Source organism: Typha latifolia, chromosome 5 (assembly GCF_019914945.1).
Source record: "Typha latifolia isolate L0001 chromosome 5, TyphaL0001v2, whole genome shotgun sequence".
Taxonomy (NCBI): Eukaryota; Viridiplantae; Streptophyta; class Magnoliopsida; order Poales; family Typhaceae; genus Typha; species Typha latifolia.
The window spans coordinates 6,107,772-6,132,815 of NC_133090.1; the positions used below are offsets into that span (position 1 = coordinate 6,107,772).

Genomic DNA, 25,044 nt, shown 5'->3' on the forward strand with positions numbered 1-25,044 from the left:
ACGTAAACTGAAACATGCATGTCATGTAATTGGCTAGCATGGCTCGACAAAACTACAGTTATTTTATCTATCACTAATACATGACATGCCTACACAAGCCATCGGCAACCAACACTATACTTAACAATCACAACGATCCCCAAGGGAGGGTAGACCAAAGCGATAGAATCACTTGCTCGTCGGCAAACAGCATGACCGATCATCCGTTACTGGTAGACTAGAAACTCCAGTTGTAAACCTATCACATAAGTTAGTAATGCACATCGATACGACCATTTGAGCTCGCAACTCTATATCATCGCACTATCATGCATAAATTCATAAACCATCGCTCATGGATGCCCTTACCCTACGACATCAGGTACCGCTAGGTCTATATCATCCTACATTTTCTCTCTAATTTAAACATCCTAAAGGGGTGACTCTCATCAATCGGCAATACATTGCCCATTATTTGGTGAAATGGTTACTTGATTGTCTAGGATTTATAGACTAAGACTTTAGGCATGGGCCCTACTATGTAATAATATAAATATCCCCCGTCCTTAACCCTAGCTAGGGAGGTGTCGGGTATTGTGGAGGCGAAAAGATCATTTATGGTTGTGCTCGTGTGCTAATGGCATAATAAGGTAAACATACTAGTATAATGTAATTATAAGAAGGGCTATTGTCTTTGAGCATGCGAATAAATGCACGTTGCAATAAAAATAATATAAGTTATATTAGGCAACATGTTAAACAAACATGTTTTACTATAGTAAACGAATTAGCATGTCATAGATGCTTATGTTATCACCCATCACATCAAGTGATAAATACAAGGGTTGATAGACCACTTGCTTAGATTCGCTAAAATTTCTTAGTGATAAGCAGTCCCACTTTAATCACGACGGGTTCTAAGGTGAGCGCTGGTCCCATGGTGCTCTGTGATAGAATCACTAGGTTATCACTTACTTTTATATTTAATAAATAGAGAGACAAATAATAATAAATAAAAATAACAATAATGAGAAAACAAAATGCCTACAAAGGGCGTGGATTCAGCTAGCGAAAAAATTGGGCTCAAGCCTAGCCCAATAATAATAATAAAAAGAAAAGGCTCGAGCTATTAAGCTAGGCTAAGCCTAGCCTGCAACTAAAGGCCCACTTCGAGTTTGGGCGCACTCGGGCTGCCTAGGACTAGCCCTACTCGACGCGCTCGGGCTAGACTAAGCCCAGCCTAAGCCAAGCACTCTCGGGCTGGCACCACCTAGCTCGAGTCGACAGTCCCCAGCCTAATCGATTGGGACACTACACTAGAGGGGAGGGGCTCTCCCCTCCCCCTTCCAAGCTCGGCACCATCCCCACAAGGGGCGAAGAGGGCCCACGTCAGCAGCCAACTGTCATCGGACCGCCGTAGGCAAATGGGAAAGGAAAGACACCTGACTACCTATCAAAATGAAGGAGCGAGAGAGGAAGGTTCACCGATGATAATGAATTCACCTGCTCCGACTACAACAATGACAACCACGATGATAGTTAGATGGTGAGAAGGGAGAGTGGTGGAATGAGAAAATGAAGGGTTAGAGGAGTGAATTGAGAGCGGATGGGAAGAAATAAGGAGAGAGAGAAGGAAAGGGCAATAGCCCACTACCCGAGGCCTGCCCATCGTGCTCGTTGTCGGTGGCATGTGCAAGGGGGCTTGGCCTGCCCCTCCTTCACCGTTGGCCTAACAAAGGAGGCTAGCATAGGGAGGGAAAGGAACGGGTAAGAGAGGGTACAACCATAAAAGGAATGACTTCTGCATCTCAGTAGTACCCGATACCTCTCAAGTTAGGGTTAAAGACAGTGGATATTATTATACTTACATATTAGAACTCACGCTCGAGGTTCCAGTATGTTAATCCTAAATTATCAGGCAGTCGTTTCACTAGATGATATGTGATTTAATTTCGATCAACGAAAGTCAAATCATTTAGGGTATTTAAGTTAGAAAGAGAAGGATATGATGATGTAGACCTAGTGCCTAATGATGTGGGTAAGGTATTCATGAGCGATGACTCATGATCTTCCACATGGTGGTGAGGTAATATGGAGCTAAGGGCTCAAAGGGCAAATTGAGTGCGATACTGACTTATGTGTTGGGTTTAAAACTTAGATTCGTAGTCTGGAATGGCGGACAATTGATTATATTATTCTCTAGGTGATGGATAGATAATTCTATCGCTACAAAGGGTGTTTGTGTAATTGAGTGTGAGTGTTGATGTAGCATACGTGCGTGACTCTACATGAGCTTAAATTAAAAAACTTGATAGCCTAAAATTATGCATATAATGTAGTGTAGTGTTGACATGTCTATGAGCAGAGCTTGGTGTGAGCATAAGTTCGAGGACATGATAAAACAGATTAATATATGTCTTATTATAGATTATATTTGCATTAGATGAACATAATGAGTATGTGACACTAATGTATTGATTGTCGTCATGATAAACATATTCATATTCACTATATTGTTGCATTTTTATTTGCACTATTTTTAAACTATAAAAATAAATATTTGCTGGACTTTATGCTTACCACCTTTTGGTAAAAATATTTTCAAATTAGTAGATGATCTCGAGTTTGTGGAGGAGCTAGCAAAGATTTGTTCTATAATTTATTTTATTTATTTTGTTATTGTAAAATAAAGTTAGAAAAATTGTAGCCCTTACGTGGTATTTTGTTCTGATGAGGTGTATGAGTATGTTTTTTTAGGCTTGTTATGGCATATGGTATTTTTAGGCTTCTTTTGCTTGTATTATTTATGAAAATGTTGAGTTTTTATTTGATATATTGTGTAGAAATACAGAATAACAAGTTATGTGAAACCATATGGGTTCTACCCACGTGAGGGGCACGTGCATTTAATGACGAGTATTATAAGTAGAATTGTCATTTTCTTTGAAGTTCAAATAATTGAAGATCATAAAAAATTTAAGCTGTCAAAGCCTTCAACACCCATTAAGTACAAACTGTGTGGAACAACAAATCGTTGAAGTTCCACAGCAATTGACAACATTCTAATAAATTAGGTAGTTCAAGAGTTTCCAAAAAAATTTGAACAAGTGGTTAAACCACATAATTTCCAGGAATATAATAGTACACCATTCAGTGGGATTAAAATACGTTTTCTTGTTTTATACATATATGATATTATGTTGCGAGCAATGATAAAGGTTTACTACATAAGATGAAATAATTTCTCTCTAAAAATTTTGATACGAAGGATATAGGTGAGACATCTTATGCCATTAGTATTAAGATACATGGAGACGGATTTCAAGGTATTTTAGAACTGTCTCAAGAAATTTATATCAATAAACTTTTAGAGAGATTTTGAAGGAAAAATTGTTCACCAAGTATAGCTCTCATTGTGAAGGGTAAGGGTTCAATTTAGACTAGTGCCTGAAAAATAATCTTGAAAGAGAATTAATATGGTTCTCCTATCGAAAGCTTGATGTATGCTCATGTCTACACAAGGCCTACTGTTGTACTTCTCATGGGAGTGTCAGGATGATATCATAATAATCTAGGTATAGACCACTAGAGAAATGCAAAGAAAGTGATACGGTACCTTCAAGGGATCAAGGATTATGTGTTTTATGTGTAGATGGATTGATAATTTAAAAATAATTGGCTACTCTGATTCAAACTATGATGGCTATATTGATGCATGCAAATCAATATTGGGGTATATTTTTTTTATGATAGATGGAGTTATATCCTGGAGGATTGTAAAGCAGACTTTGACAACTACTTCTACTAGGAAGTTGAGTTCATTTCGTGTTTTTAGGCTACCTTGCATCGTGTATGGTTAAAGAGTTTCATATTCGGGATTAGAATTATGGATTTTACTTCTAGTCCATTGAAAATATATTGCGACAATTTTACTACTATTTTTTTGGCTAAAAACAATGAAAGTGCTAGTGAAAGTAAATACTTCGACATCAAGCATTTAGCCATAAGAGAATGTGTTAGCTTGAACGTCAATAGTAATTTGACGGTAGCTGATTCTTTGACAAAAAGACATGCTACTATTAAAGTTCAAGAATCCTGTAGAAATAATGAAACTAACTTCTTTGTTTTCATTTATGCCTATATTTATTGGTTTGAGAAATATAACTAAAATTTGAGCCTAGAATAAACATATGGTATCCATTAAGCAATAAGGACCAATATTTAAGAGACATGATACACAGTAATACATGGAAGATAATACTTTTTGTTTAGAGGATCATCCTCATATTCATATAATTTGTTTCTTATTTTGCTATATAATGGAATATACGGGACAAGTGGAGTTTTTCCCTATTTTCTTGGGCAACCCTTTTCCCTTATCCTCCCATTTGAATTTGTCAAAGAGGTGGCCCATTATTCCACTATCTGACAAACATTGACAAAGTTTACCTGACTTGGTGATGGGTAGAGTCTTTATTTAAGTTAACCTAATTTTTAGGTCCCTAAGCACACAATATAACGCATTCAGAAAAATACACCATTAAGCGACAGTCTTTCTTTTGAAGTGCTTAGAAGTTCTAAAAAAAATTCAAGAGCAATGAATACTTGAAGCTTAGCCTAAACAACGACTGCAGAAGATAATCTTTCGATACGCATATTGATCTAAATGCTATTTAAGGTGTTAAAGCATGTTTAGATCATCTATTATTTGTCTTACATATAACACCAATACAATGTTTGGGTAGAGAGGAATATTAAAAGCACACTAAGTTATATCTAATTCCTTGGGAAGATAGTAAGAAGAAGAATGTGAAGAAGAGGAGATGAATGCTGGATAGTAGAAGATTTGTTTCAACTATCTTTGTCTTAGAAACTAGAGGAGGTAACGTTGCAAAATGAAGAGGAGATCACTTAATTGTGTTCAAAAAAATTAAGGTTAAGTAGGAGTTAAAGGGTCATTAATTGTGATCCAAGAATTAGAAAATAGAATGGAATGAAACCACATTCCAACTCTCATCCATTTTCTCTTTAAGAGTATTGATTTCAACTATAACCAAATTCGAGATAAGAGAGACAAGATCTAGCACAAGATTTAATATAGTTAGGTGACACTTAAAAGTCTATTTCTACCTCTTATCTTAAATCTACATTTTTATGTATATTAGTTAATTATGGTATAAATCTTAGTAATATAATAAATTCTTATAGAATCAAAAATTAAATGCGGATATATCATATTATTATCCGTGTCTATATTTAGTGGGTATGGTAATTAATTAGCATTTTAATTTGTATCTATATTAAAAATAATTATGGATACAAAAATATTTTACCATTATGCGATCACCTTAGTGTTCAACCATTTAGTATAACTCAATTTCACCATGTTTTGATGCAAAAATTATTACTACTATAATATTTTTTCAAACTACTCATCAAACTAATATAATTGCTGCCAAGTAAGTGTTTTTCGTCGGAATAGGTGCCTTTTGAAATTATTTAGAGGACTAGGCGAGTTTTCAAACCCGCCACGGCGCCACCACACCGACATTTTGAAGGCGGTTTTTGGCGATCATTACTACTTATTTAAAGTTTAAACCCGAAGACGTTGGACATTACGAAGGAAATCGGAGACGATGACGATGACGGCAGCGCTCTCAGGTTTGTTTCCAAATCTTTCTATTCTAGGGGTTCGATCTTGATTTCGTTGTGCTTTCTTCTTGTTTTGATTTTCCTTCTCTTCGATTTTGTTGGGTAGAACCTCCGAGATCGGCGAACAAGAAGTGGTTCCGTAGGCCAAACGGCACCACCGCCTCCAGGGTTTGCTATTACTGGAAGTCCGGCCGCTGCACTCGCCGAGGATGCGCTTTCCTTCACGGGGAACCACCCACCGATGCGTCTGCGGCAACGCCTTCCTTTAGGAAGCGCAAGAACGTGTGGAAGAGGAACCCGGAAACCAAGAAATCCTCTCCGGCTCCCAAAGAAGAATCGTTTAAGGGGGAGAACCCAAGAAACAACACAAAGAACCCCAACTCTCCTCCCAAAGGCGGATACAAGAGAAAGAGAAGAGAAAGTTGCGAGCCTAATGACATTGTATGTCGAGGCTTCATCGCTGGGAGTTGCACTGATGGGGAGAGCTGCGGGAATCTGCATGTCTACAGTATAAGCGACGGCTTCTCCCTTTTGGCCCGTCTTGAGGGTCACAGCCAGGTAGATACTGAGGACCTCAATCTTGGTTTCTTTATTTGGTATGATATTGTTTTGGCATCTGATGAGAAAGTGCTATTGTGCAGGCTGTTACGGGAATTGCATTGCCGTCATGGTCGAATATGATGTTCTCAGGAAGCAAAGATAAGACAGTGAAAGTATGGGACTGTCGGACAGGGCAGGTTGGTTTGATCATGGACTTTTAGTCAATTGATTTTTTGTGTTTGACCTGTTCATCAACAATTATGTGTTTGATAATAGTGTGCCCAAGTCATTACTATGGAAGGTGAAGTAGGTTGCCTCATCACTGAGGGCCCATGGGTTTTTGTTGGAATCCCCAATGCTGTTAAGGTACGACTAGTATAACTTTAATTTTGTCCTGAATTTGTCTGTTTCATTGTTATTATATCAAGAATGTTCCATTTGGTGTGCTTGGTTATTATTAACTTCATCATTTGACTCTTGCAGGCATGGAACTTGCAAACAGGCTTAGATTTAAGCCTTGAAGGACCCAAAGGGCAGGTCTATGCTTTAATGATCGGCAACGAGACACTTTTTGCTGGAGCCCAGGTGATCTACTTCTATTTCCTTACCAATAATAATGTTGAGTACATGATCTCTTGCCAGTCTTTGTGATGCATGTTTCTGCTTCCCTACTTCATAGTTTTTCCATATGACGATCACATAAATCTAAATGAATGTTTTTCTAAATCTTATTGCTGCAGGATGGAAGTATTTCAGCTTGGAAATCAAATGCAGATGGGAAAAGCTTTGAATTAGCTGTTACCCTTGATGGCCATCTAAAACCAGTAGTCTCACTAATTGTGGGCGCGATGAAGCTCTACTCTGGTTCGATGGATGGTACCATTAGGGTAAGTTAATATACTTTTGAAAATTCCTTGATCTGTTCAGTTTTTGCATGGTGTAAATGGCGTGCAATTGCTTGCTAAGAATAGTCAGTACCTGTTTCATTTTTTTTTTTGTCTGTTTAATTCCTCTAGTAAGAATATGTTAAATATAATTTTTTGTGAATGCTTATAAATTTATTAAATGTATGGTTTTTCTTTTCTTGTTCTAACTCATTGACACGTCGTATAAAGTGCGTCTATGAGCACCTTTCAGATATTACGAAAGTTATTATGATTTATAACTCATAAACATTTTAAAGTAAGGGTTTTCAGTTCCTGCCGGCCGATCCTGGTCTAGATTAGCTAAGAGAAAGAAACAAAGAGAGGGAAGATAGCAAAAAAGAAAGGGAGAAAGAGAGTAAGAGAGAGAAGAGAGAGAAGAGGTTGACCGAGCCGGATCTATGTTGGAGAAGTTCGTCGTAATGTTGGAGAAGTTCGTCGTATGTTGATGGAAGCTGAAATTATGCCGGAGAATTATCACTTAGGAGAGTAGGAGAGAGAAGGCGTTGGGATCTAAGTTTGTTTTTTCAGAGAGGGAGAGTGAGAATAGAGATAGGGAGAAGATGGGATAGAGAGTGGGAGAGAGAGTTAGAGGGAGAGTTAGTGGAAGAGTTAGTAGGAGAGGGAGCTAATGAGGAGTTAGAGAGAAAAATATTTATATAAGAGTTCATAAGTGATAGAAAATAATATTTTTATTTTTTAGATTTTATATATAAATAATATATATATTTTTTATTATTATTAGTTTCAAAAAAATTTATTTTTTTATATTTTAAAATATATGTTGATACGGACGGTCAATATCGTAATACGTATCATTTTTTTGAGACGGCCGATTCTAATATCTAAAATCCTATATTACATATTCTTTCCAACAAGTGGGACAAAGTCCATGCAATTAAGGGGAATTGGAGATGTGCATCTATCTCCATTAAATGGCAATTTATCGAGTCATCTTCGATCGTCATTTCCAATAGAGTATGAATAGCCGAAAGCTAGAGAGTAGCTAGCTGCCTAGCCACAAACTCTTGCAACTTTTTGTGAATCATATCTTCGAACAGAAATTATTTAGGGCTTAGGAGCACTATGAAAAGACAGGAGGAAGTATATAAACAGGGGATAAGCTAGAAGAAAGAACAAACTTAATATTTGAAGAGGAAAACAAATTCCAGATTGCATCCTTCTGTTCTGAGATTTGGATAGCTTAATGGCAGGGGATGATTGACTTTAGTAGAATGAAGTTTATGATGATTTATCTAGCTTTTTTCTTTGCTAAAGTCAAGGTTTTGACAAGTATATGGTCATTAAATTTATAAGCATAAAATTTAAGTTGATTCCTATATGCAGAAGATGTGTAAAAATTGAAAGGAGTCATTTCACAGTCTTTTGTATTTTCTCTTGGTAGTTTGAATGCAATTCTTGGTGCTATTATATGGATTGTTCTGATACGCTATTGTTATGAAGGAAATTGGATTGCTTTTACTTTTATGAATTGTGGGAACTATCAGGTTTATTAAAACTGTATAAAGTGAGCAAAAGCAAATATGCTATTTGCTGAACAACTTTGAAGTTTGACTAATGTTTATGCCTTTGCCAGATTCTGGTATGAAGTTTTCTCCATGTGAATCTTTCTCGTGATGTGCACAACAAGAGGATCATTTATGTACTTGTTGGTTCATGCATCTTGAGGTTTAGCGTGATCTTCTCGAAATTTGGTGACAGTGTGCGGTTGCTTTCTTTCTTTATCAACTTGTGTTGAGTAAGTATAGTCAGTATTCTCTGTAAGTCTTGTCTGCTCAATGCACTTACAGATTTCATATTGATCTCCTGTCCTCCAAATGAAACATTGCACATCTAATCGAAACAGGAGTTATTTTTTCCTCTTTTGTTGCTATGGTTTTATTTTCTATTGAAGAGATTCTTTGAGATCAAACGTGGATTTGAATACACATTTAGTTTCCATTGTTTCAAATTTTATTCCATCTGAGTGCGCTGGTTTATTTTCTCGGATTCCTTTCAGGTTTGGGACGTTGCAACTTTGCAGTGTACGAACACCTTTACAGGCCACCAATCAGTTGTTACATCACTATTATGTTGGGAAGATTTTCTGCTTTCTTGTTCATTGGACCAAACAGTAAAGGTTAGAGATCTCCATGGCAAAGTAAATTTTACACATACTTTGGTTTTTCATTTTGAATGCTTGTTTGATTACAGGCTTGGCGTGCTACAGAAACTGAGGTCCTAGAAGTAACACATACTCATACAGAAGAACATGTAAGTCCTGCATATTTCTATATCATATATTTTTTGAATAGCTTGCACTTCTTGCATTTCAGTGTGTTGTTTAAAACTATATGCTTCCTTTTTCAATCTGTTTATGTCTACTGTTTTTGTAGAATATAGACATGAAACTATTTTGGGTGAGGAGTGGAGAATTCAACAGTTCCTTGGGTGTGTGGTCAAGCATTTATTGCTGCGTACTAGTGACAAGCTAAAATTAGAAGATTTAGGAAACTATGGGCACTCAAAAGTTGAAAGTTCAATTTTACATCAGTGCACTATTATTTGATTCTAATAGCCGGTAAACATACCTTTAATTAATCCAAACTGCATCGCTCGTGCTAGTTGTAACATTGAATTGTTCAAAATTTCCTGCAACTTGTAAAGAAAAGACGATATCTTTAGATAGGAGGCAGGTGGCAGGACCCATAGGAATCCCGCTGTATAAACCTTTAATTTACTTTCTATCTAATTAGATTAAATGGATGCATTCCAGTTGTTTCATCATATTCTTAGATTCCTCAACTACCGGTCATATTTTTGAACTGAGTACCTAGTTGACCTCATTTTGATTTAATAATAGTAACTGAATTTTGGATATGAGAACAGGAGCTCACAAATCCACATTAATGTTTAGCACTACATCCGGCTTGATATATAGATTGCTCATTGCATGTAATATTTATTGGGTCTTCAAACCTTGCCCAGGTGCCTTTATGAAAATATTCACATTATATATATTTTTTCTTGTATCTCATATCCCCGATCACTTTGTAATTTTCATGATCTATATTAGATTAGTTTTGTTTCTTAGACAAGTTCAACTATAATTTTAGTTAGAAAAAATGCTTTGTATTTGCTTTGCCCTAACAAATTTAAGAGCTCTAGGAGTATAATTAAAAATTGCAAAAGAGGAAAATGTACTTGTTGCTTATCCTTGCATTATCACTATAAGCTGTGTTTAAATGTGACTTGTGCCTCCGTATTGATGTAACCTTATTCTATGCAACTATAAGATGTGCTACTCACTTGTTAGCATTTCTGTAATGCTCTTTTAAGTGCTAGTAGAATTTTATGGTAGATGTATTTCAACTGATTATTTTTGTATACTACATTGTTGTAGGGAGTGCTTGCATTACGTGGGGTGTACGATAACCAAGGCAGACCAGTCTTACTATGCTCATGCAACGATAATAGCATCCATGCTTATGACCTACCATCGTAAGTATCTTTCCATTGTATATGAGAATAATAATTATTTTTGTCAGCTTGACAAATATTTCGTGTGATTTTCAGTTTTAAGGACAGAGGCAGGATTTTCTCCAAGGAAGAAGTGAGAGCCATACAGATTGGTCCTAGTGGTCTCTTCTTCACAGGAGATGGAACTGGCGATCTTAAAGTCTGGAAGTGGTTGAGCAAATGAGAAATCAACTTCTTGATTTATTGTTGTCTATGTACATCTAGTCTTTTGTTGTAACCTAAGGATATTATATCATATAGATGATGTATATATATAAATATATATTTGTATATATTTTTTCTTAATAAAAAAGTGTAGAGATTTTCTTGTTGACGTGAATATTTACGTAACCATGAGCCTTTATTTTTTTTTTAACCAGATAATTTATCCTTATACTTATGGACATGCACACAAGAAAGTTTAATAAATGTGTGGTAGAAAGATTAATCATAAGCATCCACTATTTAGGGAAGTCTTTTTTGAAATTGTTGATGACTTGGATTTAAATCTATATATTATACTATTAGTTTTACATCCACTAGTTGCTGATAGTTTTAGTTTTGCGCCTATATTGGCTACTTGGAGTTGTTTGAAGTTTCTTCCTGCACTTTTATGTTGTCTCACATGGGGTTCTTGATTGTCAAAGCTGGGTTTGTTTTGTTATTATTGTTCAAAATATCAAACAATAAACTTTATAAATTTTTGTTAGGTTCTATCACTTATCTAGTTTAGATTTTCCACATTATGGTTGTGTAAATAGGTGCATGGTGGTCTATACTTTTAGTTTTTTTTTTCTTCATATAATTTTACTAGGTAGGTAGTGGATTTGTGATTCTACCTATAGTTATCTTCCTTCTTCCTACCTAGACTTCTTCCTCGTCATGTTTCTTCTCTTTGTTTTCTCACACTTCGTTTATTATTTTTTAATCTTTACCCATTCTTTGTCATCTTTTTATATAATTGTTCATCCCAAATGCTTCGTGTGTGTATGTGTGTATATATATATATATAGTGTCTGTATGTGTGTGAGATTTGAAAAATAAGATAATTTTATTGGTTTTAATAAAGCGAGGAGCGTTGTAAGAAATATCATACAAGAATAAATTTTCAAGTTTGCATTTCAGATAAGATAGAACCCAATGATCGAGATGATATGATCATTCCCACTAAGATGTTTTATCTTAAGGCGATGTTTTTAAGTTTTAAGCCTCATTTATTTTAGGAATTAACTTTTTCTTATTCTAGAATGCAACTCTCTTTTTTAAAATAATAACGAAAGAGTGTTGTAAGAAATCTCATGCAAGAATAAAACTTAAGTGAGATGATTTAGTCATTCCCAATAAAATATTATATAAAATATTCTATCTTAGGACAATGTTTCTAAGTTTATTGTGAATAAAAGGAGGTGTTGGGTAGATTCTTAATGCGAGTTTATGTTCCGACATCCGAAGAAACTATAGATAGTTTTTTGGTCCATGTACATGCTGCAAGGCTTCTTGGTGGATAAGTTTCTCAGAATTGGTTTTTATCTTTTCACCTATTAGATGATTTTCAAGTACATGTTGTAGGGCTTTTTGGTAGATAAATTTACTTTCATATAATTTTAAATCCATTCTAAGCTTGGAGAGGGAAAGAGTTTTGCATCAGTTAGTATGAAAGACTATAACGATAGGTCCTTGCAGAATAATGCTTTAGGCAACTGAAGTGCATCCAAGCAGATAATGGTAGTGATTACAAGGGCCATTTTAAAAATATAGTAGAGATTATAGCATCAATCATTTAAAATAATTTGGATGTAGGACATATGTGCACATTCCCAAGGGATGAGAGTTCTACTTGATGGAAAATCCAAAGAATGTATTTTCTTAACTTATGATCATAAAAAATTTGGATATAATTTATGGAATCCAAAAGATAAGAAGGGTTATCAGAAGCAGAATTGTTATCTTCTTTAAAATTTAAACAATTGGAGATCTTAGGAAGACAACATTCAACATATTCTCTAGATCTAATCCCTCCGCCCACCTATGATGGATGATGATAATGAGGGAGGGCTATAAGAGGATTATGATTATAGTGACACAAGTGAAGATAAAACTTCTACAAGGGATGATGAGCATACTGAATCTATTAAACATGAGGAACAACAATCTGCTCAACATGGGGTGATAGAATCACAAGTCAGGATATTTTTTAGACACCATAAAAAATTATCCTAGTATCCTATTTTAGATTATGTTCTTATAGATGAATGGAGTTAGAATGCTTTCAAGAAATGCAAAAACAAAAGAAGAAAGATAGGTAATTCTAAACTATGCAAGAAGAGATGAAATCCTCGCATGAAAATCACATATTTGGTGAACCTACCTAATACTAAGAGAGCACCTTAAAAAAATGGATCTATAAAATAAAGATAAATGAGAATGGTAAAAGCAAGATTAGTTGTCAAAGGTTTTGGTAAAAAAAAAACAAAGGCACAAATTTTGATAAAATCTTTTGCTACAGTTATAAATATGTCATCTCTCTGGATTACTTCTAGCATGATTCTTGAGATTGGGCAGCTTGATTTAAAGATGGCATTCTTACATGGAGAGTTAAATGAAGCAATTTATATGGAATAACTTGAAGAGTCCAAAGCAAAAGGTTAGGAGCATCTTATTTACAAGCGTGGAATAATAACTTATATGTGTTTTAACAATCACCAAAGTAATGGTATGAAAAGTTGGATTCTCTCATGGCAAAAAATATTTTAAAACCTAGCAAAAAATATTGGGCTACAGTGAAATGGATCATTAGATATCTCAGTGGTTCTAAAGTTTGCTTATATATTGGAAATGGTAAACCTCAATTAGAGGGCTTCACATATGCTTGCATACCTAATGATTTTGATACTAGGAAGTCTATATTAGACTACATGAGGATTTTTGCAAAGGGAGTTATCTCTCGGTAAGCTGCAAAAGTATGTTGCCGGCAATCTAATCTGCAAAAGTATGTTACTTCGTCTAGTATAGAGGCTGAATATTATAGCGACAAAGAGATACAAAAATTTATTGTGGATGAAAATAATTCTTCAAGAATTAAACTTAAAAGCAAAATAGGTATACACTTTTTTGTGATAATTGGGTGTCATTCATTTCAAAAATTTTAGTCTTAACTCTAAGTTAAAGTACATTGATGTGATGTATTATTGCATTTAATATTAAAATGTTCTAAAAAAACTTATCGTATCTTGAGAAAATCCATATCAACGAGAATAGTTTGAATATAATAATAAAATATTTATCCAAACAAAATCATAAAGTTTGCTTAGTCAAAATAGGCTTGGTATAGCTCTCACACAAGGTGAGAGGGAATGATTTTATTGGGTTTGGTATCCCACCTCACGAGTGCAGAATCAGTAAAAAAAAAGAGATAGAAAAGGGAGAGTTTCATTCTAACGAAGACAGATTATAGAAAAAAAAAATAGAGATTTTGAGAAATAAAGATAAGAGTTTACTTATGAAGCTTTTGGTTTTTTCGTGTTATTAAATAGTTGAACAATGAAAATAGATGTCGAGTGCCTCATCAATTCTCTTCTTGGTCCTCTCGCATGGTGGAGGTTACCTAGCGCATCTAAAGACTATCTCCAACAACATATATCTATCATAACAGGCGACTGGACAAGAGAGATGCTGAAGAATGCCCTCCTCAAAGGATGTTGCTCTCCCTCCCTCTATCTTTTTTCTCTTGTGAATCATTAGTTCTCTTGTTATTTGTTTTTCTTTAGCTGGGATCGAAGGGAGTGATTCTAGATGTTAGTGATCTTCTAACTTTGCCTTGAGAAGAATTTTGTGTGCACATTATTATTGATTATAGTAGAAGACTTGAGATGGACTTATATCTCATGGTTTTTTTTTCCTCACATTGGAGGGTTTTCCATATAAATTGTTTATATTTTATTGTGAGTTGATTGCCTAAATTTGATTATGATCTTATTCTATTTGCACAAAGATAGAAAAGTAAGTATGTTGATCTTAGGCTATTTCCTAACACTTTCCTCTATTTAACTCTATTTAACTTAAGATTTTTAGTTTGTAATTTGCAGTTTAGAAATTCACCACTATTCTTTGTAATTCTCTGATCACAAGAGAGAACTGAAATATAATAGAAGCTATAATATTATATTTTTGGATACCTTCTTAAGGAGATATGCTTATGTTCTAAACTAGATTTCGATCTCTCTAGATGTAAGAAAATTATAAATTTTTTTGTGATGGTAGAATTGGAAGTTAGAGTTCTAATGACTTTATTTTACGTGAATTAGAGGTTGGGATAAAAAGTTAAAAATAAAAAAAGTAGAGGAATATCATAATGGGACACAAGTGAACATTTCCGATGTTGTGGCGGTCATCGAAAAGTGATGGATGGCCAAAGGTGATGGTAGATGGCCGTAAGATAGGGTGACTTATGACAGAAGTGGTGACTAGGGATTCAAAGCTTGGAAGAGTTCTACGGTTAAGATTTACTCCTATGAAGATAAAGACGATCTAATAGTTATGATAAAAACAGTAAATGCGATAATAATAAATTGACTAAACAAAAATAATTTTTCATTGCTTAGATGTTTGGATTCCTAAAAAAAGGAGCCCAACCCTCTATATATTGAGGTCAAGTGTAATGAGTCATACTAGGATTAGCCATAAAGACTAATACGACTCAAATTAGAGTTTGCCTTATAAGTTTACATGACATAATTAGATTTATCTTAGTGATTTACATAACTTAATTTGACTTGCCTTAGTGACTTATCTGACATAACTAGACTTGTCTTAAGAGTTTACATAATGGATAAGCATAATCAACTAAATGATAAATAGATTTGATCCATGTCTTCATGATATGATCCGATATGATCCGGTTCACATCAGCTTAATACTCATGTCCTCATGTTTGAAGGTTACTTCCTCATGGAAAGAAATCAACATTCGTTTTGGAATTGAAACTTAAGTTACTCCTTCCTAACTGGAAATGTTTGAAACCGTTGCTTCCTCTTGTTTTTAATCTTAGCATTCTCCGAACTCATAAGGTACCGCTTGGCAACTCATAAAACTATTTCACATGCCACAGTTTTTGAATTTTGGACTAGCCACTACTAATGTCAATGAAACAATTTTACAAAGGAATTCTTTTAGATAACATGGCTACTAAACTGACTACTACCTTTAAGATTGTCTTTTTTAGTTATTAGTTTCTTTAAGTATTAACAGTAGTTCTCCAGTAGATAGATGTACTTCTATTCAATCACATTATTGTGTTTATGCTTTCCTGTTTCTGTTTAAATTTATTACAAAACTTAGACCTGCTGCCAGAGCATTGCCGTGTAATATTTTATTCAACATTCGCTTCTTCTTTTTTCTAGTATTTGTTTCTCAAATTAATATTCACAAAAGCTGGTAGCCAACCAAGAGGAACAATTACCTTATTTATGTCATTCAGCTACATTTTGTTTTGGTTCATATAAAACTATTAGATAATAACTCTCCTACTTGAATCAAATGAACTCTAAACAGGGATTTATTGCTTTTAGGGTAGGAAATCATACTTCAGATCCATTATTTTCTCTGGTGGCCCTTTCTAGACCTTTATTCGTATCTGCGTAAGTAGGAAGACGTAGCTTTATTCTAAATATCATTTTCTACATGTTCTAATGGTTTCAGCTCTTGAAGAACTCGCCTCGGCTCTGCCAATATGCATAATTTCATATCTCACACCATTTTAGCTTTTACTAACTTTGTCATTGGAAGCTTGTGGGGTCTGGAAAGGAGAGGAGAGACATTCTATATGGAAATTTTGTGGGGATTATGCAAACCTTAGAGCTTGTGTCAAGTAAGTAGCCGTTCTTCTTTGTTAAATATGTTCTTGATAAAAAAATAATAAAAAAAAAAAAAAAAACTTCATATCATTGTTTTTATGAAGAGCATTTCAGCTTGTAGGAATGAAAAATGGTTTTGTTGTTTACCAAATAATTGAAGATATCTCTCCTACAATTCTTGGTTGATGTGTTTGAGCTGAATTCTCTAGCTGATAGGGTCTCGTGAAAAGTGGGCTGCTTAGATTAATGTCCTGTAGATGGATATGCATTGTAATACATCACATTTGAACTGTTTATAGCTTACAATTTATTTTTTGTGGACTAACATGTAATTCCCATAGATGTCAGGCTAAAGGATTCTCTGGTCTTCTACAGAAAACAAATTCGATTTCCTACCCATGCTTAGCTCTTTCCAGACGTTCATTGCAACTGATTTCTCTATGAATCTTCTCCCTCTTTATTTTCATAGCATTCCATTTGAAAGGATGACAGAACTTGAAGAGGGTTTCTAGAAGCGAAGCAGTTGACAATGAGAGTATATGGAGAAGTTCCAATGTGAGGGGCCTCGAAGATGACAAAAGGTACGATGCAGCTAAATGTATATGTTGAGTCTTGAAAATTTAGGAAGGTCCATGCTTAATACAGTAAAAATGTGATTATAGACTGCAATAATTATTGTTAATATTTCTTCTTATTGAATATTTAGTGCCCACTAGTCTCACGATTTCTTGAGTATCTTCTCTGTAAATATGCAGTTTGGTGATACTCAATGCGAAACGATCTTTCTCTTCTACTGAAGATGCTGGAAACAACGTAGGTTTTATCTTCAGTAGACAACTTGTTTTAAGTTGAGAGGTGCATATGATCGAGATGTTGCAACTGCAGTAAACTTTGGAATCAATTGTAACCTATTCCTTCGAAATGTATCAACCTGTTGGTAAAGGTAAACATTTTTTTATGCTAGACCCAGACCTCTCAAAAACGTTGCATCAACCTCCCAACAGAAAAATATGAAGATTTTACTACAACGACAATTTCACCATCATCACACCTGCATTCAAGAAATCCAATTCTGGAGCACTGAAACAAGTTAACAGCAAGATTAAGATACTATACAATTGGTGAATATCGCAACTTAAATTTAGTAACAAGTTACAAATGCAATGCAACTTGCCAGGTTTAGTAGCTCCAGCAGAAAGTGGTGTAAAGCTGCATATTCCTCTGCTTCTTGAAAACCAAGAGAATCTTCACGAGTGAAAGAATGCAAATCTATGATTAACAAGGGCATTTCATGAAAGGAGGAACAAAATATCACTGATTAAGAATAGACAATTTCTCAGGAGACTGTATCTTAACCTTTGTGAAAAACGTCTATAAGGGCAGGAGTTGGTCGAAGATTCTGTCTTCATTGCAGGTGTCCAAGGATATTTGGTTAACTTGTGCATCTGGTTATGTCACATGTCAGAGACAGACCATAGATAGGCTTCTTGCTCTGTTGCTCGTTTCTCATTTTGTCTCTTAAACATTTCCTTCTCATATCCTGCAATAAAAGATGCAACATCAATCATATGTCAAGAATGCTCATAAAATTCTCAGACTAGGCAATTAAACTTACTTGCATAAAAACTACAGAACCAAAATTGCTTCACCACATTGCTGCTCAAAATGTACATAAAGAGAAAAGTATGACTATAAATGCAACTACAATTGCAGTCCATGCAAACTATGAACCTAACCACCATTTTCATCACAAACTTCATTAAGTCATTGCACAAAGCATCTACTAGTAAAAACTTGCTGCTCTTAAAAATATAAGTATTCTGAAAGATACAAATACAAAGAAAATGAATACTAATATAGTTGTTAGATTTTTCAGTTTGTTAAACAAAGCCACCAGGATAAATGCCACATTTTGCAGTCAGAATATTGCTTGAAATAATAAATAAATAAATAAAAACTTTCGCGAACATGTTCGAAATCAAGCTAAGTGCTTCTGTAGTTAGAAGCATGTTGTAGATCATTGCGGATAGAGGCACAAGGTGGAAGAATCTGAGCTAACAAATTCAGTATAATTATAATGATAATCACCAATATATAATAGACAAAAGAAAAAATAAGACCAATAACTGGAAGAAAAGAAGCAATAAGACTTGGCATAGACTAATATAGAGTATCACATCTGAGGGTGGCACATTTTTAAACAACAGTATAGAAGTCAGATTAGGTCAGGGTCGTGATAACCTAGATGCATAAGAAGTTTATCACATAAATAAAAAGCACCTGACACACCACAGAAAATGTTAATGGTATCAAACATGAAAGTTATTTCTCAGGCACGCAAAGAGATCCACCATGAGCATTGGATGTCATGATACAACCTACCGGATGACAAAGGTAAAGTACAGAAAAAAAGCCAAAGATAAGAATATATCAAACAGCATGTACAATGACCAAATGTAGCATGAAATCTAGAAAAATCAGAGGGAAGAAAATGAAAATAATGACAGTATATCGGGAACGGCAAGTGATCATGTCATGGTGAACCACAAGTATTTGCTCAAAAAGTAGAAAACAGTACAATGTCACATGCTCCTATCATATCACAGGATTGAGATAATCAGTTAGCTGGAAGCAAAAATAGAACTAAATGATGGTTATAGGCTCAGTTTCATATGATTCAAAGAACTTGATTTGCTATAGCAGCATAATGGCATATGTCATCAGTTCAAACAAAATATAAGCAGAGATAAGAATATGCCAAAAACATGTGAGCAGGACGAACCACTACTGCGATCTACTCCATCCCAATGGCGGCCAGGTCTTATACCATATCGATTTGGAGGGCAATCTATTCCCCGTTTTAGCCAGCTATGACTTGGAATAGTCTGAGGAATTATAAAGCCAGAGTCTTTCATCTTCTCATTGTCACCTAAATCTTCTAAAACAGGCTCTGAAGACTTCCGCTGCAGCAGATAAATGAACAAGCATGTGAATCTACTGATGCCAAAATAGTATTTGTTCTCCTTATAAAAAATTTATGCAGTACCTTGACAAGATGTGCCATAGGGTCACCCCATCTAACCCTCTCCTTTAACATTTTGTCAAGATCGGGATCATCCCTGCAAACAGAGAAAAGAACATATATAACATGCATGACATGGTAGATCTCAAATGATTATAAGCCCATTTGGAATTCTAGCTAACAAACTGTACACCCCTGCCCCACCTCTTGTTGGACAATAAGGAAAAAGAGGAATCCACTTTTCTTCATGCTTACCTTGTTCGTGCAAAAGGCTTATCCTTCTCAAGCTCTAGCTCCAGTGCTTTAGCCTCAACTTCTCTCTTCTGTGCTAGGCCTTTACCCCACTCCAACTTGTCGTGGCTACGGAACTAGAATAACAAATCATAAGTTGTAAGCATGGATCCAGTAAGAGGATGAAGGTATTACATCAGATATTCATCAGGGAAAGCATGAAAAAAATAGGATAATATGCAGGGATAAGGAATTCAACAAACTCAGTTTAAGAATGACCAACATCAATCCTGTTCAGTATAAAAACAAACCAAGTAACAACCAGGAATTTAGGGGGATCACCATAGTGGACACTATGTTATGCCTTGGTCCTCACCAATGGGAAGGATCTCAACTCTTTTTTTTTCTACTTAAGAGATCAGATAAAAGTACTAAAACCAAAATCCACTTTCCATCAGGCAAGTCTATACATGTCTAATAACTGTCACACATCCATAAAAATATAATATACTGAAATATATAATGCAATAGGATAACAAACCAAGCATTACTATAACACTGAAGCCTAATTTTCTGCATTATAAAAGAGAAAACATGGTATAACAATAATGACTGCTAGAATATTAGTCAAGATTTGAAAATATCTTTCCAAACTCTCAACTCCAACAATTATGCTATTTTCAAGCTAAGCCCACTAGTCTTCATCTTCTTGATCCTTGTTGAAGATCTTTCTAACGCCACATAGCCATGAGGCCCATGACAACTGAAATGATTTATGATGAAAAACTCTTACTTTTTACATGCATATGTGACCTTCGACCTCATTACCATCAAGTCAAGCTGAAATCATCTCATGCATGGTTCGCCGGATCGGCCGAACCCGATCACTCTATCTTCTTACTCTCTCTTACTCACTCTTTCTTTCTTTCTTTTTCTCTTCTTACCATATAACCATTGTTTCTCTTACAGAGATATCTAGCTCCGACAAACTCTAGTATATAGTTTTTTAATTAAGTTTTTCATTTCTCTCTTAGCTTTTTTTCATTTCTTCTATCTTCTTCTTCACTACGCCATAATTTTTCTTTTTTTTTGTTTGATTTTCTTCCACTTACTCTCTTTCTAATTTCTTCTTCTTTTTAATTTTTATTGCATCATAGTTTTTATTTCTTTATTTTCTTATTTTTGATAAAAAAATTCTAAACTTTTAAAAGTTTTTTTGTATTTTTAAATAATATTTAGAATTTTACGTAATTTAAAAGTCCAATCTGATCCAGGCGACCAATCCGGCCAATACATTTTTTTTTTCAGAATGCCGATCCCTATCCCGATCCCAATTTTTCAAACCTTGATCTTATGAAGCTAAAATGTAGCAATTCACAAGCCAAAGATGTGGCATAAGTGACCATAGATGTATAAGATAAGTTGATAACTATAAGCTATGTAGTTGATATAAGTCTATAACTTTCCTATTTCTTTTCTAGGTTTTCAGTTTCTAGCAATTAATATTATGTTTGTAGTTAGAATTTATCATGCTTGTTAAATATATTACTTATTAATTTTATTGGTAACCTTACAATAACTAAGTATCATTGGCTAGTCAAATAAGATTATTTTTAATTCCTCACATATGATTAGCTATTTCTACCTATTATTAGTGATGAAAATATTTCTGGTTAATATATTTATCCTCCCTAAAATTGGGCCAAAAATTAGTACGAAAAATATTTTTCACTAAATAATGGTAAATTAGTCTCTACAGTGTCTAAAATTGATCACATGACACATGGTATCTTTTAACAAAGAAAATCAAATGAACAATTAACGTAATGGGTACTTTAGAGGTTTTACATAGATAAAGTGGTCAATATGCTGCAAAATAAATAAGGGGATCTATATAAAATATAGACAATAGTTAGGGGCCTCGGTCTAATTAGTTAATATTCCATAAAAGCTTAAACAATTTGCTCAAATTGACTCATGTCATTTGGAGCAGGGGCATGTTGTGAATATCTGACTGGCACTCCTCGTGCTGCTCACATGATAACCTTTCCATCAACTATCCCTTTTGTCAACCAAACTAACATAAGGGCATTACAATCATTGTGAATCTCTAGGAACATCCATTTTGGTTTACATACATGTTTGCACCATAGGGGGACAAATTAAATGACTGCTAGGTGTATAAATAGACTTGGCTAAGGCAAGGTTAGTTGGACTCAGCCTGCTTGGAATTAGCAAAAGATATCTTGGCTTAGCTTGAACTTGAATCAAGTTAGTAAGGGTCAACTTGAGAATAGCTTGAGGTCATACTGACTTAGCTTGGAACTAATATTACGTAGTACATTACTACCTAAGATATAAGATAAATATAAAATAAACAAGCTCTAGGTCTAGCTTTTGGGCCAATTAGTTATTCTAGATTTCGGCATGTCTACTCTATTCCAGATGCAGTATCAAGGTGCTGTAAACTTCATCATTGGCCCGACAGATCGAGAGCTGGAGATGGCCGAAAGAGAAAGCAAGGATAGAGAATCTACTTCGATATCTATTTTTAATTTCTACCCTTTTTGTAAATCCCTATACATATAGTTCTAGTCTAGTTATTGCATTTCTTTTCAACCATTCCTACTGTTGTAACATAATTTCCTAATATAGATCATAAAATAAATGAGCTAACTCAATTCTTTCACTAAGAGAAACTTTCTAAATCCAATAAGAAATGAAAGGTAACAGTCTCCTTAGATTTGACTCTTATTGATAGGAATCTCAAAGGAATTATCTGCAATATTAATTTTATTTTTAAAAATTCAGATACTTTAAAAAATTATGCGATACGTGTATCTAGTATCCTATCTGATACAGGTACGGTGAGGCTTCCTAAGTTTTTGGCCACCATAAGGCACTAACCAATAGAAGTAAGTGAGCGTCATAATACCTTTCACCACAACAGAATCACAAAGTGCTTGTTGTGACATTGTTTATTAGAATAGACTTCTAAATCTTGTATGCCAAAAGTTAGAAAAAATCAAGCTAGCACTGCTAGCACCCACTATCTGTACAGAAAACATCCAAAGAGGAATATGACTAAGGAACACAAACACAGGTAGACAAAATAAATAGAGAGAAATCTAATGGTTTTCAGAATGATGACATGGAAACAAAATCTACCTTTGGTTTCTCTTCTTTTTCTTTTGTTATCTCCTCCTTTGATATGCGTTTTCCTGCAAGAACAATCAACCCAACAAATTGCATGAAAAGGAAATTCTAAATTCAAATCCAACATGTAGTAGTAAAGCATTAGAAGCTACAACAAGAACACTAAACAAATTTCAAAGCAAAATAATCAGACCTTCCTTATCCCTAAATACTGGCTCGGCACCTTTCCCAGTCATGGACGGATCCATGGCAGCAAATCTACATGAACAAGAAAGTACCAAAAATTAATTCTTCAAGATAAGACGGATAGTTTGTAAGATATAAAGCAAGGACTGAGCAACTTATGAAAAGAGAGCACCTCAAATAAGGCTTATTTAAATCACCTAGATTTCTCCTGCTTTTTCTTCTTATTTATCTCTTCCTTGATTTCTTGAGCTGAAAATAGTCCTGACCTCAGTGCCCCCTTGACCAAATCTGCCTCCTTTCTCCCTTTTCTCGGAGGAGAAAGGTCCTTGGAGGAAATCTGGGGATTCGTTATCTCTGTCGAATTGCGATGAGGCCGACGCGGTGGAGAGAGATCATCCGACAAGCCCTTTTGACTTCTCCTAGGGGGAGAAAGGTCACCAGCAGAAGGCCGACCTAGTTTTCCATCAGGCGAATGATGAGCACGATTTCTCCTCGGAGGAGAAAGATCAGCAGTCGAAGATCGACCTGGTCTTTCATCCTCAAGAGATGGACGAGCTCGACTTCTCCTAGGAGGAGAAAGGCCAACAGCAGAAGACCGACCTGGTCTTTCATCTTCAAGCGAATGCCGAGCACGACTTCTCCTTGGAGGAGAAAGGTCAGCAGGCTCCTCCGATTTATGACGACCATCTACATGACGGGGAGGAGAGAGGTCTTCTTTCGACCTAATTCTGATGCGCTTGTGAGACTTCCGAGGAGGGGACATATCATCCACTTCATCGTCACCCAAATTAGCTCCCTTCCCTCCACGCTCCGGTGAAGGCGTGTCAAGGCGCCTCCGGGGCTGCCGTGGCGGAGAAAGGTCGCCTCTTTCAGCGTCCGACGGCTCCCGCTCAAGCTCTGGAGATGGCGTGTCGTACCGAACGCGGGCGCGTTGCTGCCGCGGCGGGGACGGATAAGGCCCCGCTGCCGCATCCGAAGGCTTCGCCGGCTCCGAAATTGGCACCCAACCACTTCCGTCGTCAGCGATGGAGTGATAGGGCTTCCGAGCACGGATGGCTTCGAGCCTCTTCATGCGCTTGACCTCTATATCCTCATTAACCTGGGGTAATTCCTCCCCTACACACAAAATGATCCAGAAATCAACGAAATGGATTGGATAAGCATTGAACTAGGGTTAGGATTTTAGAATTACCAGCGGAATCAGATTCCTCTTCCTCGATCTGGACGGGTTTTTGCCACACGGGATCTTCGTCGACGACGAGGACGCCTCCCGTAGAATCGGATTTGGGCTTCTCCTTCTTCCTCTTCTTCTTCTTCGCCTTGTTCGGGTCCTCGGCGCCGGATTGGTATCGCTTCAGGTACTCTTTGAGGGAAGCGCCGGTGGAGGCCATTAACGTGACGGAGGCGGAGGAAGAAGACCTAATTTGATCAAGGAGCTCTCCGGTATGAAAACCCCACAGTTACCGTGTGGCTGGGGGAGGGGGGTGGCGGTGGGGTGTAAACGGGTCGGATAATATCCCATCCGACCCGAATAGTATCCAAAAAGCATAGGATAGGATATGGATACAGATGAGAATTCTTTTAAAACAAAGAAGTTTATTTATGTTTTCAATTTCAAAAAAAAAAAAAAAGAAGTTTATGTATCACACCCAATATTTTATCTATTTTGTGATTATTTTTTATAATCTGACTCCTATTTTTTTCTTATTATTTTCATTTAACACCCTCTATTAATTTGAACAGTACTAGCAAAGAAATATTCTGTTATAATATATAAAATAATTTATAAATACCTAAATTACCCTTGTGTGGAGAAAAAATAGTATTTTAGTAATTTGAGGTTTTTGTAATATGATCCTACTTTTTTCTTATAATTCTCATTTAATATCGTCTATTAATTTAAACAGTACCCAAAAATATATTCTATTATAATATATAAAATAATTTATAAATACATAAATTACTCATGCTTTCTTTAGAGGAG

At 35.5% G+C, this 25,044-nt stretch overlaps 2 protein-coding genes across 6 annotated transcripts; one reads left to right on the forward strand and one right to left on the reverse strand.

The window, feature by feature from the left end:
• Positions 1-5,615: 5,615 nt before the first annotated feature.
• Positions 5,616-10,953, forward strand: LOC140788483 (zinc finger CCCH domain-containing protein 17-like). The gene is made up of 10 exons (XM_073137742.1): positions 5,616-5,640; positions 5,738-6,189; positions 6,273-6,368; positions 6,448-6,537; positions 6,655-6,756; positions 6,912-7,058; positions 9,115-9,234; positions 9,309-9,368; positions 10,498-10,595; positions 10,671-10,953. Exons 1-10 carry the CDS (start codon positions 5,616-5,618, stop codon positions 10,795-10,797), a joined length of 1,317 nt encoding a protein of 438 aa, XP_072993843.1. The 3' UTR covers positions 10,798-10,953.
• A 6,392-nt stretch (positions 10,954-17,345) lies between these two features.
• Positions 17,346-24,546, reverse strand: LOC140788880 (uncharacterized). 5 transcript variants are annotated; one of them, XR_012109110.1, is made up of 10 exons: positions 24,253-24,546; positions 23,258-24,176; positions 23,068-23,132; positions 22,887-22,939; positions 19,743-19,855; positions 19,512-19,584; positions 19,248-19,428; positions 17,822-18,005; positions 17,640-17,710; positions 17,346-17,545 (listed from the first exon to the last, which is right to left on the reverse strand). XR_012109110.1 is itself a non-coding variant. In XM_073138368.1 (8 exons), exons 1-8 carry the CDS (start codon positions 24,449-24,451, stop codon positions 17,920-17,922), a joined length of 1,689 nt encoding a protein of 562 aa, XP_072994469.1. In that variant the 5' UTR covers positions 24,452-24,546; the 3' UTR covers positions 17,346-17,919. The 5 variants fall into 5 exon arrangements, 1 of the variants encoding a protein (XP_072994469.1); XR_012109112.1 differs by having other exon boundaries at positions 17,640-17,734; XR_012109109.1 differs by having other exon boundaries at positions 17,346-17,710.
• Positions 24,547-25,044: the final 498 nt, after the last annotated feature.